The 15,230-nt window shown below is 46.6% G+C and overlaps 1 protein-coding gene across 9 annotated transcripts in view; it reads left to right on the top strand.

Annotated features, from left to right (window-relative positions):
• AOX4 (aldehyde oxidase 4) overlaps positions 1–15,011 on the top strand; it is a 56,943-nt gene extending 41,932 nt beyond the window's left edge. For 5 of the 9 annotated variants that reach the window (XM_070240607.1, XM_070240604.1, XM_070240609.1 and 2 more), the window contains 9 exons: positions 1,659–1,754; positions 3,121–3,249; positions 7,220–7,294; positions 8,137–8,189; positions 8,648–8,762; positions 8,949–9,014; positions 11,162–11,347; positions 13,124–13,291; positions 14,133–15,011. In XM_070240607.1, the coding sequence (XP_070096708.1) occupies positions 1,659–1,754; positions 3,121–3,249; positions 7,220–7,294; positions 8,137–8,189; positions 8,648–8,762; positions 8,949–9,014; positions 11,162–11,347; positions 13,124–13,291; positions 14,133–14,186 (942 nt within the window). In that variant the 3' untranslated portion in view covers positions 14,187–15,011. 9 annotated transcript variants of the gene reach the window in all.
• Positions 15,012–15,230: the final 219 nt, after the last annotated feature.

Genomic DNA, 15,230 nt, shown 5'->3' on the forward strand with positions numbered 1-15,230 from the left:
CTGGGAGAGACGTCTTCTTGCCAAAAGCTCTTTTCCACACGACTGGCTGTCTGAAAAAGTCGGTCGTGTGCAACCAGGCATGGTCCCCTCAGGGGGGAGAAGGAACTGGGGGCGTTCCCTGGAGCAGGAAACAAAGTGGCTTCGGTCACGCATTGGGGACCACAGGTATCAGGGCAGCCCTGGTGCGACACAGCACCGAGGACCTCAGAGAGCAGTCAACAGATAGAGTCCAGCTCAGGGGGCTCTGGCCTTGCTGAGGGCCCCAAAGCTGGGTTTAGGGTACGGGGTCAAGTTTCAGATCCACGAGCGAATTGGAGGAAACAAGAAGATCCCTTTCTCTCTTTCCTAATTTCTTAATGACAACAGTAGGGTCATTTGAAGATGGAGTTTTCAGAAACACATGAGCACAGAATCTTGGAGTTACTATAGGGACTACTGGGCCCTCTTTTTTAACTTCACTTTAAACAGTTTTACTTGGGGTTCTGATTCTCTCTTTCATTTTTTCCTTCTCTCCCCATCATTCTTTGAAATGTCTCCATAACCAAACCCAAGCAAACCAAAGAATACAGGCCTCCTCACCGTGTGGATGAGGTGTGGCCACACTCTCTCTTACTGAAATTATCTTCCGTGTCCACCGCTCCTCGGAGTCTGCCATCAAGGCAGAAGGCAGAATGAGAGGGGAGGGGGAAAGGCGGGGAGCTGCAGGCTCGGCACGGATGTCAGGCCTTCCCGAGGCGGTACCGCTCGAGCCAGAATCACCTACAGACCCCCTTTAAAGGAAGGCATTCTCTGGACTTTCAGTGGTTGCTGCAACTGTTTATTTTAATGTAATTTAACTGTGTAGAACCACAAAGCAAAGAGTAATATAGCTCTTATGCCTTTATAAAACACAAGCAAATTTGGAAATTAAGTAAAAATAATATTTTAATGCCAGTAGTATTCAAAATAGCAACATGAACTTAATGTGGTGGCTCATGTTGCTCTTCTAAAACTAAACCCTCACTCACAAGATGCTGCTGCTTCCAGCCGCTGCTGTACAAGGCGTTTGGAAGCCTTCATCCTAAATGTCTGTGGAGGGCGTGATGTCTCCCTGTGGCCCCCTTACCTCTAAGATGCCTTGTCAATGAAAGCAGTCCTGCTGGTGCTCATACAGCCGTCCGCACAAAGTCTAGCGTGGGCTCTGGAGGCTCTGGCAGTGCTCGTTCACACCTGGTCCTCATTACTCTCGTTGGATTGTCATGAGCTGAGAGCACAGAGTTTCAGAGTTGTTGTAGAGAGCTTGATGGGCCTGAGAAAGAATGCCGTCTCGCACCTAGGAGACTGGGACGGCTAAATTAGTCCATTTGCTCTAAAGGTAGTTTCATGTGCAGGGAGCGCAGAAGAATAAGCTTTGGAGAAGCAGCTCCCAAGGCCCCCAGGAGGCAGGAGATGGTGGAGGGAGATGAGCCACCATTCGTATACCGACGTTGATGGTTTTCAAGTCTGGGGCTCCTTGAAAGGGGTTGTCCGTAGCCACCAATAATGGCTTTGTCCTCCAGTATAAAGAATGAAAGATGGGCTCAGTGAAGCAAAACCGTTCACCTGGCGACCTCAGCCTAATGCACAGCTACCCTTGGCCACACCGATCTCCACACTGGTGTTATAATTAATTCCCCCAGGCTGCAGCTCTCGTCCACATCTATCTCGATGGCTCTGTCTTGGTGATTCACGGTGGCTGTGAAATGGGACAAGGCCTTTACACCAAAATGATTCAGGTGAGATGAGTACCTGTTTCCTCCCTTGTGGAAGAGAATAGTGTCGCACAGTCGGTTAACAGCTTTTTTCCTGTTGAGCAGGAGAAGTACTGTCACATTAAATGCACAGGTCAATGGTGAGACTCATGTTGATTTCAGGAACACAAAAATGCAGGGGGGGGGGGCAATGGGAGTGCGTGTTAGAATGGAGGAAATATGTCATATTATTCTTCCTGCATACTCCAGAACCAAGCTGTTAGGTCTTCTGAAAAACGTGATTCCAGTTTTCAAAGATAAAGCACTTTCAGCTTTATGACAACTGCTCAAGGCAACACTGTGTTAATTCAAATCTTCATTAGAAATAAATGTATTTAATAGGATGAGAAATTATGTTCTTAGAATTCACAGTCTGCTTAGAAACTCACCACAACTGACTAATATTTGTACTAATTCAAAGAAGTGTTTCTAATATTGTCGAAAGATCAAGAGGTTATTTGCAATCCCTTCTTTTATAATATTAAATAAGAATTTGTTGAATATGAAATTTGAATTAAAAATGTGGGACAAGGGCAGATTTTCTCTCCCACTGAAAAATAGAATATATTTTCTTTAAGGAAAGAATATTATTTAATAGCGTGCTTGGAATTAGGAAATCACAAAAATCCACAGGGCCTTCTTTGAACATATCTTGCTTCTTTACAATAAAACCCTTATGGCTACAAAATGCCCCAGAAAGGAAATAAAATCTGCTAAATTGTCTGTAAACCACAAGGAGAAGATGCAGGTGAAACAGTGAGATGGAGACCCCAGCCTTGCTTGCGTGTGTCCTACTAAACCAGACGCCTCAGAGTGACCACATGGCTCCTTGACATTGGTGTAAGAGAAGGCACAGAGAGTCTTCAGTTGGCCGCATGTCTGAAAAGCAGTGTATCTTTTACAGTGCCATTTAAAATCTTCAAATTCACAATCTACGTATAAGACTTCAATGTTTGTCCCTATAAGATAGCCAGGGTTTTTTGTCAACTTTTATTTTGTTTTTTATTTTTTTTTGACGAAGATTAGCCCTGAGCTAACTACTGCCAATCCTCCTCTTTTTGCTGAGGAAGACTGGCCCTGAGCTTACATCCATGCCCATCTTCCTCTGTTTTATGCTTGGGATACTTACCACAGCATGGCTTTTGCCAAGCGGTGCCACGTCCGCACCCGGGATCTGAACTGGCAAACCCCGGGTCACCGAGAAGCGGACCATGCGAACTTAACCGCTGGGCCGGCCCCAGATAGCCAGGTTTTATACTCAGTTCAAAAAAGAATTAAATGGGTTTTAACCTGGTGGGAGGGAGGCTTAGAGACAAAGAAATAAGTAATATTTTTCTTCTGCTTCTGGCAGGTGGCTAGTCGCGAACTGAACATCCCCCAGTCGTACATACACCTGTCAGAAACCAGCACAGTCACCGTGCCCAACACTTTCTTCACGGCGGGCTCCATGGGGACAGACATCAACGGGAAGGCTGTGCAGGTGACTGTTCTCTCAGTTCTCAGTCACCCAATAACAGTGCTGCAAGGGACCCTGTCCCACTCCTTTTATGGAAGATGAAACCGAGGCCAAGAGAGGTCAAGTGGCAGGGTCTAGGTCACTAATTTCTGGCAGAGCTGAGACTCCAAGTGGTTGCAGCTCCCTCTATGGGTTCCTTCTTTCCTCCCCAAAATCTACCTATAATTTTTCTAATCACTTTCAAATAAGTAACAACCCATTGATCACTTTTATTTGCAGAATCCATCTCATCTCAATAATTAGAATGTCCAGCCGAAAACTCCAAAACGTACTTGAAATTGCAGTGTCTCTGCTACTCTCCAGCTTGGGCCTGCAGATAGAAAGGGGGTGGAATAGCTTCTCCCCACTTCCCTCCCTGCGCTTTCTCACACACCCATCCCCCAACTCCTGCCCCACTTCCTAGCCTACGTTTCAGACCCTTGTGAAGTCCAAGGCAGAGAGAGCACAGAGGTAAGAGGCAGCACAGGCCTCAGCACCTTCCGGCCTTGCTCCAGCTGACTCCCTCCCTGTGGATGCTACTGTGAGCTCCTTACAGGGTCCCTTCTGGGTAACTGACATGGGCGGTGCCTCTCCTGTGGCTTTAGCCACTGCTGACCTGCCCCAGCCCCTCCCTGAGCCCCAGGCCACCTCCAGCCTCTTTCTACTGAGTTACCTCCCCCTCTTTAGGAAGCTGTTATAGGTGGAGTCCTTTTAAAATCTAGAGATCAGAGGTTACCAGGAGCTGGGAGGAAGGGCAAATGAGGAGTTATTGCTTACTGGTCCCAGAGTGTCTGTTTGGAGTGATGAAAAAGTATCGGAGAGAGAAGCAATGGTTGCAGAAAAAAAAATACAAATAAGAATAAGATTATTTTAAAAAGTCAGTGGGCGAAGTTCAACTTGCAACTTGAAAACTTCTTTTCATGTTGAATATTGCCAGGCCACCTTTGAGACAAAATAAAATTCTGCCTCTGAAGTCTAAAAATGTGGAAATCCGAAATGGAACCTTTGCGCACACTGGCCTCCTTGTCTGGTTTGGGCAGAGCCGTGTCCAGCAGACCCAGAGGCTCCCTGGAGGGAAAGGAGTGACAACTTGTCGTCTGATTGCCCTTCAGACAGTCTGCAGCTCTTCAGTGGGCTTCCATGGCGGGTTGCCCACTAAGACCCGCAGCTTCCTGAGGCTCTGGAGTCTTTGTCAGTCAGCCATCACTTCAGACATTCAGAGGAAACATATGGCAAACGCTGAGGCCCCGTTGGCTGCAAAGACGACAGTGGCTCCAGCCTTGCTGTAAACAGACTCTCCGTCCGCTGTGGAAGATGAAGTTGTTAACTCCAGAATTCTTTTTAAAACTGAAGTCATTCGTATGGGAGTAAAGTCTCGGAAATGGCTGTAAGAGAAAAATGCCTTATAGAAAAAAATTCTGCATAATTTCAAATCAAAAGCAGGAGTAAATGGATTAGGTAAATCAGTAAACATTGGTTCTTTTAAGTCTACGGAAATAGAGATTAACTGAGTATTAAATACCTCAAAGCAAGGAAAGCAGCAAGGAGGGAAGATTGATTTCATTTTGGTTTTGTCTTCCAATTTTGTCTTAAAATGGAATGGTTAAACATAGAGAATTCAGTGAATCAGAAAAAAGTTACCCTAGGCGAGATCCACACCACGGGTTCTACCCAGGACACATGCACCTGAGAAGGCCATGCGGGCCGTGGGAGTCCCGCGCCCTCCCAGAGATGGCCCTCTGCCACCCCGGTGACCTGTAGACCTGTGTTCAGAAGTAGACGCCCGGCATCAGGGCCTCCCGGCCCCAGAGCCTGCGCAGCAAGCTCTCTGAGGGGCCCTGAGCACCTCTCACCAGGCTTGAGATGGAGGAAGCCCTGGCTGCCTCCTCCCTGAGAAGATGGAGGTCCCGGCGCACCAACGACCGTCTCCAGTGAAGGCCTCTCCCTAAACCAACCCTGCAGTCTCTTCACCTCCGACCCTTTGACATCGCAGAGGTGGGGTGGGACAGTTTGTGGCCACTTACTCTGCTTAGGAGGTCGAGCGCCTTGGTTTGGAATATGGGGCTATTTATCTTCTGTTGTGCTGGTCTCATCCTTTTGGGTCCTTAGCCTAAAATGAGTCAGGAAATGTCCCTTAACGTCTTGTTAATAAATAATAAATTATTAAATAATAATAAAGAAGAAAAAGAAACATAATGGCAAGTGTCACAAATCAAAATAGAGGAAGTCACGGGAAGAGAAAGTGAAGTGTTGGGTGCTGCCTGAGGCAGCAGGGAAATCAGGCAAGGCACTCCTGGGGGACCTGGAGCCTGACCTGGAGCGTGGTCCTGGCTGCTGCCGGGGAGGGCGCTGTGTAGGAGCTTGGGAGCAGAGGGAGCTCCTGTGCTTGTGCTGGAGGAGCTGCCAGGAGGCAGGGCGGCTGGAGCAGAGAGCAAAGGGGAGCGAGGTGGGAGAAGAGGAAGAAGGAGCTGAGGGTGAGGTTGGGTATAAATGCTCATCGTTGAAGCTGCATAAAGGGTACGAGGGGGGAGTGTTGTACTAGTCTCTCTACTTTTGAGTGTTTTGAAATTTTCTGTAATGCAAAGGAAGCTGGAAAATCAGTTTCTGGCATTTGGAGCTTCAATAGGGGGTGGGGACCCTACCAAGGAACAGAAGGTAAGAGAATTCTCCATCCAGAGAAGGGCGTTCAGGAGGTCACAAGAGAATGACCAATGTTCTCTGTGATATCTCACTCTCCTCAAGGGAAAACCGATCTTAGGAGCCCGTAGACTGTTGAGTGTGAAGTGACGCGCAGGAGGACGTGGTCAGGCCCAGAAGGGGAAGGACAGCAGATACCGGCACAGGCAGGAACTCGACAGCTTACGTTTGCCTAGATGTGGCACTCTTTGGAAGGTATCCACTTGAAATGAGGACAGTGACTGAAAACCAAATGAACCAGCAAAGATAGATTTATGAAAACAAGGATCTTCCTAATGCGCCAGAAGCCAGAGATCAGTCCCCAAAGAAGGGATGATAGAACAGAAGGAACAGAAACCAGGAGAGGGTATGAAGGAAGTCTTGAGGCTGAGATGAATAAGTTAGAGCAGACATGTACAGAGATTTGTGTCTGAATTAAGACTGGAAGCCCAGCTGGGGCCACCGACATCCAGGACTTAGCAGGTGTAACGTCAGGGGCCCAAGATTCCAGCTCAATTATTTTTTATTTTCATTTCAATGACAATCTTTTAAAAATGAAAACAAACACATTTTGCATCACCAGAATGATCACTTTATCAGCGAAGTATTGCCATGAGATCTCTGCCCACATTTGGGACCAAAAAGTACACTTTGTGTCAAGACAAGAAGAAAAGAGCAGAGATAGACTTGCTACGTAAAGGATTTTTTCTTGCCCGGTGCAGAGCAGATGACTGCAAGGTAGAAGGTTCAAATGAAAATCCAGTGGCACTTTACACAAGGAGAGTGGAGACATGTGCCCCATCAACCGGCGTGTGATAGGCACCCGGAGCTCCAGAGTCTGTGACCCGAGTGGTCAAGACTTTCTCCACGTTCCAAGCAGCAACTGAGCTTCAGAAAAACAGCAGGATCAATCAACTAAATTAATGTTGTTATTTTGAATTTTACTGGTATGTAGGTTGGTATGCACACTTTTTGATTTTTGCTTTAGAATTATAAAAGAGCTATAACTCTATGCAGACTGTACCTAGCTTTTATGTTAGCATGTATTTGAATGACATTCTTAAAGAACTAATTTTAAGTCTACGCTGCAGGATCCACAAGAATATTTGTTTCCTTCAAAGGGATTCCATACGTTACTCGTGTTTAAAAAACCCTGCTGAGAGGACTAGGGAGAGGTCCACGAAACTGACAGTCTGCACTTGAATTGATTTCAATGCTTAACATTTTGCTAATCCCTGTGCGTTTTATTTCTGACGTTGTTTCAAATGTCGATGTTTAGAACGCCTGCCAAATTCTCATGGCCCGTCTTCAGCCAGTCATCAGGAAGAACCCCAAGGGAAGCTGGGAGGACTGGGTGAGTGTCCTCTTCATCAGCCCTGCCTGGAAAAGGCCACCCCTCCAGATGGCCAAAGTTCCTTGGGGGCTGGTTGGCGAGGCCCATTCAAGAACAAAACATTTATTAGCGTTTACTCCAGCTTTTCAAAAGTGTGAAAAAGCTGTCTGTGTTCACTGAAACTCAGCTTTATCTCTGAGCCTGACTTGCCACAGAGCAGGATTACAGCCTGGGCTCCCAGGCTTGCGGCCCCGCCTCTTACTGCTGGACCTGAGGGATAGGTGCCCCCTCGGTTCCTCAGGGCCCTGGCTCTCTCGCCACAGCAGTGGAGGTAATAGCAGTCCTCATGTCACAGGAGCATTCTAGTTTTAATAACAATCCTTACTACAATTACCGTTAGGGTTATTCCCAGCCCTGCCGGTTTACTCCAGCAGGGAAGCTGACATAATATACTAAGACAGTCAACCGAATTATTTGGGTAAAAAGCAGGGTCAAAATACATGCATACATAGGGGTGTGTGTATCTAGTTGTATGTATACATACATGCCTATGTCCATACTTACGTACGTAAGTCCATAAAGATGGTCTAGCCCCTTTCCTAATTTAAAAAGCCAAAAAGGGTGAAAAGTAGTAGACTTTGCGCTGTGCAACCCCCATAAATAGAGGGTCCCCAGCGCACAGCTAGCAGCTGCCTTGAAGCCCCTCCCTTGAAAAGCGTGACCTGCGGCTTGTACAAGCGTAAGTCTCCTTGAGGTGAATGCGGGCACACAGCTCGGTGCAACGAGAGGAGGCAAGCCCCACATGGAAGGCATTTTTCCTTATTTTTTTCTCATATTTCTTTGTATCCAATCATCTGTTCCAGATTGCAAAAGCCTTCCAGGAATCCATCAGTCTCTCGACTACTGGATATTTCAAGTAAGGGCCGTTTTCACTTTGGATTACACTTGGGCAGGGGCGGTGCTCACTCATCAGCCTCACAGATGCCCAGAGCACTGGAGCTCAGCTGCACCGCCCAGCCTTAACCCTTCTTCAGTCATGGGCCACGGGAGTGGGGAGGGAGAGCTGGGGAGTGCAGGGACTCCTTGGGGCAGCCGCTGTTCACCACCCAGGAGGGACACCACAGCTATCTACACACACTCCGACCACCCCAGTAACTGCGCGCTGGAGGGAGGGGTCAGACACCAGTGGGCCTCTCCCTGTGTCTGCATGGTCCTCTTGCAGCTCTGATCAGCACAGCCCCCCCAGCCCCCGACCAGTCGCAGGAGAAGAGGGAGGAAGGCCTTCGGCCCCAGGGGAAGGGGGTGCTCTGTTCATGTCCAGGACCACTAGTGGGGCAAGCGCCTGTTCCTTTCACTCCTGACTTGTCTTCTCAGAGGCTACCAGACGAATATGGACTGGAAGAAGGAGGAAGGGGACGCTTTTCCATATTATGTCTACGGAGCATCCTGTTCTGAGGTTGAAGTCGACTGTCTGACGGGGGCTCATAAGGTAAACAGCAACATTCGTGCTGGCCATCTTCATAGTACAGACAAACACATTGATGTGTTTTCCCTGCTGTGCATAACAGTCAACTTGATCCTGCCACTGGAAGAGCCAGGGACAGATCTGCCATCCTAGTAAAGATCTGTTCCAAATAAGTAATCCCTTCTGTCACGTGTTTTTCTCTCGGCACAGCTCCTTAGGACCGACATCTTCATGGATTCTGCTTTCAGCATAAACCCAGCCCTGGACATTGGACAGGTGTGTGTTCCCAGAAGCACCCCCACATGAACTTCTGGTCAATTCCATTCAGTACATTATTTTCCGGAGTCCTCTGAACACTGTTTATACCTGGTGCAAGTGTTCTGCAATATATATTATGGATTACACGCACACACAAACACACAAGTAGATAAAATATTGGGACAGAATTTCAAGAAAAAGTTAACAATGGTTGTCTTTGCATGGCAGGAATGTGTATGACATTCTGCTTTATAATTCTTGGTGTTTTCTAATTTTTCTTCAATGAACATTAATATGTCACAAATAGGGAACGTTGTATAAATAGATAATGATAAATTTGCGTTAGTATTCATATTAATGTTGAATTTAAACAGATTACACAATTTAGAGAATTATAAGGGGAAAATGCTTAAACACAATTTTTCCCCTCTTGCTGAATTTAATTCTGATTTTTATCTCACAAATAAATAAAATTAAGGCACCCAAAGTCTTTTTAAACTTCGAGTTCAAAGCTTTCCAGCTGTTGGTGTGGCTCTGCTTCCTTTGTGGCCTGGTTACTCAGGGCGGGGCCAGTGGACCAGCCTTAGCCCAGCCCCGATCTGCCACCCAGCTCCGGGGCGAGGCCAGGCCACTGGTCCGCAGGCTACACCTGAGCAGCAACCTGGAGCCTTGAGCGGCTTGGCCTCCAACCCCACAGACAGATGGTGCTGTCATCTGCTGACAGCTTCCCACCACCTAAGTCCTAAGAGACTGGTTTTCATAGCTTGGCCAGTGGGCTTTATAAGGAATAGTTTTATTGGTCCCTCAGTGTTTCTCCAAATGTGGTCCTCAGACTCTGCAACAGAAGCACCGACAGTGTTGTTTGGAAACGTGGATTCCTGGCCTCCCCAGGCCCAGACCTGCTCCATCATAACTTTGCTGGGCTGGGGCTTAGAATCTGCGCATTTAATCTGCGGCTGAAACTCACCTTAAGGCTGTAAAGTGTGAGAAGCCCAGCTAGCCCAGGCCCCCCTCCCCTCCCTGTGCCTCCCTGCTCCCAGCCGTCCCTGCCTCCTTGATGCTTAAGCAAAGGCAGAAAGGGAGATGTGATCAGGAAAGCCCTACATTTGTCACGTTGGAAAATGAAAGAAAACAGGTGTGTTAGACTGGAACTCTGGGACTTTGATCTTTTCCTTTAGGGACAGGCATTTGGAAATATCCAAATTTAGTGTTTAAATTTGTTTACCTTATTCCTAAATTTTACGTTCCAATAAAATGCAAACTACAATTCTCTTTCAATTTTTATAACCTCCAGGCAGACACTCTCTTTAAAAGGGATCTTTCTCTTAGAGCATAATAGTTTGTAAATAGAAGTCAACATGGCTTTTAATAAAAAAGATATAATTTAATAAAAGTATTTAATTTAATAAAAAATGTTTCTTCCAACCCACTCTGTTTAACACTGATCTACTCTCCATAGTAACTTCTAAAGGGAAGTAAAGAAATCCAGATATTATAATAAACTACATTGTCCTGGTTCCATTTGTGCTAGTTCATGTTCCTTTAACGTTAGCTCCTTTTTTGTCTAGTCCAACAGACGTTTATTGAGAATCTGTGTACCAGGCACCAAGCTAAGAACAGAATACAAGAAGGCCAGGCCTCAGGATGTCTGTAAACTAGTGAGAGAGGTGAACAAGGAAAATGCCCTCTGAGTGCCCCTGTGATGGGGGAATGTGTTCAAGATGCAATGAGCCTGGAGGAAGCACTTCCTAAATCCACCCAGGGGCTGGTGGGGGTGTCCAGAAGGCTCCAAAGAGGCAATAATTCTTCAGCTGGGACTTGAAGGATAAATAGGAGTCTGTCAGGTGGACGAGCTGAGGTGGGAGCAGTGAAGAGAGTCAGGACTGCATTACAAAGACCTGGAGACCTGAACGGATCTGGTGTAGTTGGAGAATGACAGGGAATTTGACAAGTCAGGTCCCTGGAATGGGGGATCCCTGAGTGAGAAGAGCTGGGGATGAGGCCAGGCAAGATGGCAGGCACCAGACCCTGAAGGACCCTTTATAAAATCCACCACGGTGCTTTCAAGAACGGCTTACTATGGTTCAGAGCTCCATTTCAGTCACATTGGAATCTTTATTCAACCACTCTCATATACTTATGAACTGTGGAACTTCTGCCTGTAGATTGAAGGAGCGTTTGTTCAAGGCATGGGATTCTACACCATAGAAGAGCTGAAATACTCCCCCGAAGGTGTGCTTTATTCTCGGGGTCCGGATGACTACAAAATCCCCACTGTCTCTGAGATACCAGAAGAGTTCTATGTCACCTTGGTGCGTTCCCAAAATCCCATAGCCATCTACTCATCCAAGGTAAGAACTGAGACCTCCGTATTGGGTTTGCAGGGGCTGCGATAACAAAATACCACCCACTGGGTGCCTTAAACAGCAGACATATATTTTCTCACAGTTCTTGAGGCTGGAAGTCCGAGATCAAGGTTTGATTTCTTCTAAGGCCTCTCTTTGGTTTGGAGATGCCACTTCTTCTCACTGTGTCCTCACATGGTCGTTCCTCTGTGTGGGCACGTTTCTGATGTTTCTCTCTGTGTGTCCTAATTTCCTTTCTTATGAGAACACGAGTCATTGGATTAGGGCCAACCCTGAAGACCTCATTTTAGCTTAATTCCCTCTTTGAAGACTTTGTCTCCAAACAGTCACATTCTGAGGTACTGGGGGTTAGGATTTCAACATATGAGTTTTGGGGGACACAGTTCAGCCCATAACAACTTATTCTTTCAAGAAATCATGAAAAACAGTTGCTTGCTCCTTTGAATTGCAAACCCCAAAAGGAAAAGGGAAAAGAAAAGCAGACCCGTGACAGAGGGGTGCTCACCAACTCCGAGTAGAGTCTTCACTCTTGAGAGAGATCATGAAACAAATTTAGATCAAACAAGAAAGGTCAAGGAGGAGTCACACATCTTGGTTCATTAGGCTACGGGTCACCGTGAGATAAAACTGAAATTGTAAGCAAATTTCACCAGCCCAGAGCTTTCTTTGCTGCAACCTTCCCACATGTCCTCCAGACTCAGTTCTTTCTTGCTCTCACTGCCTCTTGCCCACCCTCCCCAAATCAGAAGGGACTTCTAAACCAGTTTCTCACCAACTGTTCGCTCTGAGACGTTAATAGCCACTGATACAAGAGGTGTTGACCTCATGCTTCCTGGAGCTCATGGGCTCTAACTGGCCCATAAAGACCTATACAAGGGTTCTCAAACACAAGTGTACAAGAAACACAACGTCTCCAACTCACGTTCTACTCAGAGCCCACATCTGGCCAGACTGATGGCAGCTTTAACCTCAGGTTTTCAGGGAATTCTCTCTTTTTCTTAGGAGTAGGTCAAGGTTGGGAGGAAGGTGAGACTTCCTGTCTGAATGGCCTCTGTCTCCACTTCTGCACCAGACTTTGGCCAGGGACCTCTCTAAAGACCACCCCAACACGAGCCTGCCTCTTGGGGTCTAGCCACCTCCCTGCCAGTTCTGCTCCTAACAAGGCGCCAGACCTCTCTGCTCTCACCCTCTGCTCCTCACCTCAGAGGAGGCCTGTTCTTCCACCAGCTCCACCTCTCCCTCAACCTTTGCTCCAGAGTAAAAACCAGAGCCTGGGGAGCCTTTACCGATGCTGGCATTCAGCACACACCAGGGATGCTGGCATTCAGCACACACCAGGGAAGTTAGCGAGTGTGACAACTTTAGCAATCCTCTCCCCAGAGTCCACCACCTGTCTGTCTTTCAAGCACAGCTACAAAGATTGTCGTTGCTTCGTTTTGGTTTTGAGTTAAACACAGATGGTCTGGAGCCCAAGGTGAACTGTCCTAGAGGGAGCAAAGGGCTTTGGTCTTCAGGACTTTCCCGGGGTGGGGGGACAGGAATTGTTAGCTGCCCCACGCTCCTGATGTCCTGGGGCATTTTCATGAGCTACTCTGAGGAGAACCCCACACACAAATAGGCATGGGGGCATTTCGATTCTGGCAATTCAGATACACTCCATGCTGAGGATTATAAAGCCAGCAGAGGTGAGTGTGTTTGTGTGCACACAAATTAGCCCTAAAAGAACCATGCATTTCTGATGGCCTTTTGCCCTCCTCTCAGGGATTGGGCGAGGCTGGAATGTTCTTGGGATCCTCTGTGTTGTTCGCCATATATGATGCAGTGACTGCTGCCCGCAGAGAGAGGGGGCTGACCAAGACCTTCACCCTGAGCAGCCCGGCGACTCCTGAGTTGATTAGGATGACCTGTGTGGATCAGTTTACTGACATGGTAAGGCGGGTGAGGAGGCATCGTGTTGTAATCACCCTATACATGGGCTTTCAGCTTCTTGGTATGGATTTGGTAACCATGAAAGAATTACAGGGCAGGTTCACCTTTGCCAATGGAAATTCTCATTTTGCCTCCACTTGCTATTTGCTATACGCTTCATATCTCAGCTGCTTTGCAGTGAGCGAACCTCTTCCAAGGATGGTTTAATTGTTTCAGACCCCAAAGAAAAGCGCATGCAGCTGAGCCAGTGCTAATAGCCACTGGACATGGTAGCTGGAGACTGTCAACATTTTATCACAGTGCAATGATGTGGTATTTTAATTACCGCAATAACCAAATTAGTTTAAATAGATATCTGATCTGGTCAATTACGCAGAAAGTTTTTGTTAAGCAAACTAATAAAAATAACTTAAAGATATCAAGTCATTGGGCACATCTTGATATGCCTTGTACTCGCACGCTAATAGAACACAGTTCCATTTTCCAGCTGCTAAAAATACATCTAGAACTATCATCAGAGACCACTCCTCCAATGAGAGTATTGGAACGGCCCACCGCAGCCCTAAGCGAGTCTTTGGTATAGAATCAGAGTGCACCTTAGGCCTTTGAAATTACAGGGCTTCAGGGTAAGCTGCGTCTCATCCCAAACATAAAAAGTTTATGAGGATAAGGAGATTCATGACCCCAAGATTGAGAGAAATATGAAAATTACATAATTTTGGTAAGAATTAAATGGACATCGAGTTGTTCTTGTTTTAAAAACAATTTTTCTTTTGAATTACAACTTTTGTCATACAACGTTTTATTAATAACTATCTTGCTTCTTTTGACCTTTTCTTAGATTCCCAGAGATGATCCTTCAACATTTACACCTTGGTCCATCCGTGTGTCTTAATCCTACGTTTTCTTAGAAAATGTAAGAATACGTTATTGACCTTAAAATTTTCAAACCTGAGCAAAATACAGATTGGTCCCCAATTGTCAAGGATAATTTTATCATCTTTTAACTATTCTCTGTGGTTTAAGTCACCGCATGATTATGTTTTAGGATACAATTTTTCACCAAAAGGTGAAATTTCACCAAAAGATATAAAGAAGTTTAGAATCAGAAGTTCTTCTTTTCATTTGCATTATCTGAAGATCTACATCGTCATGATTTCAAAACATGGTGGAATTTTTGTTACTGGAACAACTCCTCTTGCTTTGTTCTTTCACAAGTCAGTAAAATCATGCACCCCCCCAAACTCTCAGGATTAGACTCCCCAAAGCCAGTGGGTGCTGGTAACAACTTGCCCTCCTGGAAAAATCCGTGATTTATAACGTGGCCAATTTCCGGGGTGGCAGCCACTTCCACCGTGAGGTCTCTGAACATGGAGTTGGAAGAGGTGCTCGTAACGGGCTCCCGTGGTCTCGGGCAGCAGCCCCCCACAATGCTCAGCACCACGCACGCGGCACAGCCTCTTCCTTCCCTGGGAAACTGCGCTGAGTAAAAGGATCTCACTCACCCGGGAGTCCCTAGTTCTGGCTTCGTGTCTAAAAGGAGAAATCAGCACCTCCTTCCCTTTGCCGTATCAAAGGGGCACGAAACCCTCAGGGTTCTTTGTCAATTAATCCTTAGCTATTTTACGCTGCATTTTCCTGAGGAAATGCAGTCTTGTGCCAGAGAAGATGTCTGGTCCGCTGTGAGGTTTGAAAACACAAATAAACAAACTCGGTCATCTGTGGGGATCTGTGTGCTGGATGTCAAAGCCCCGCGTTTATTAACAGTAACTTCGTGGTGGAGGAACAAGTGTATAGCAACTGTGTGCGTGAGAGAGAGCACACTGGAGGAAGGGGAGGCTGGCGGTCGAAGGGAACGGCCTCTTTCCAAAGAAAATGCTCGCCAGGCTGTGTCTCTTACCCTAAGAAAGTGTGTGTGTGTGTACATATGTTTTTAAGT

The sequence above is a fragment of the Equus caballus genome, chromosome 18, assembly GCF_041296265.1.
Source record: "Equus caballus isolate H_3958 breed thoroughbred chromosome 18, TB-T2T, whole genome shotgun sequence".
Lineage (NCBI taxonomy): Eukaryota > Metazoa > Chordata > Mammalia > Perissodactyla > Equidae > Equus > Equus caballus.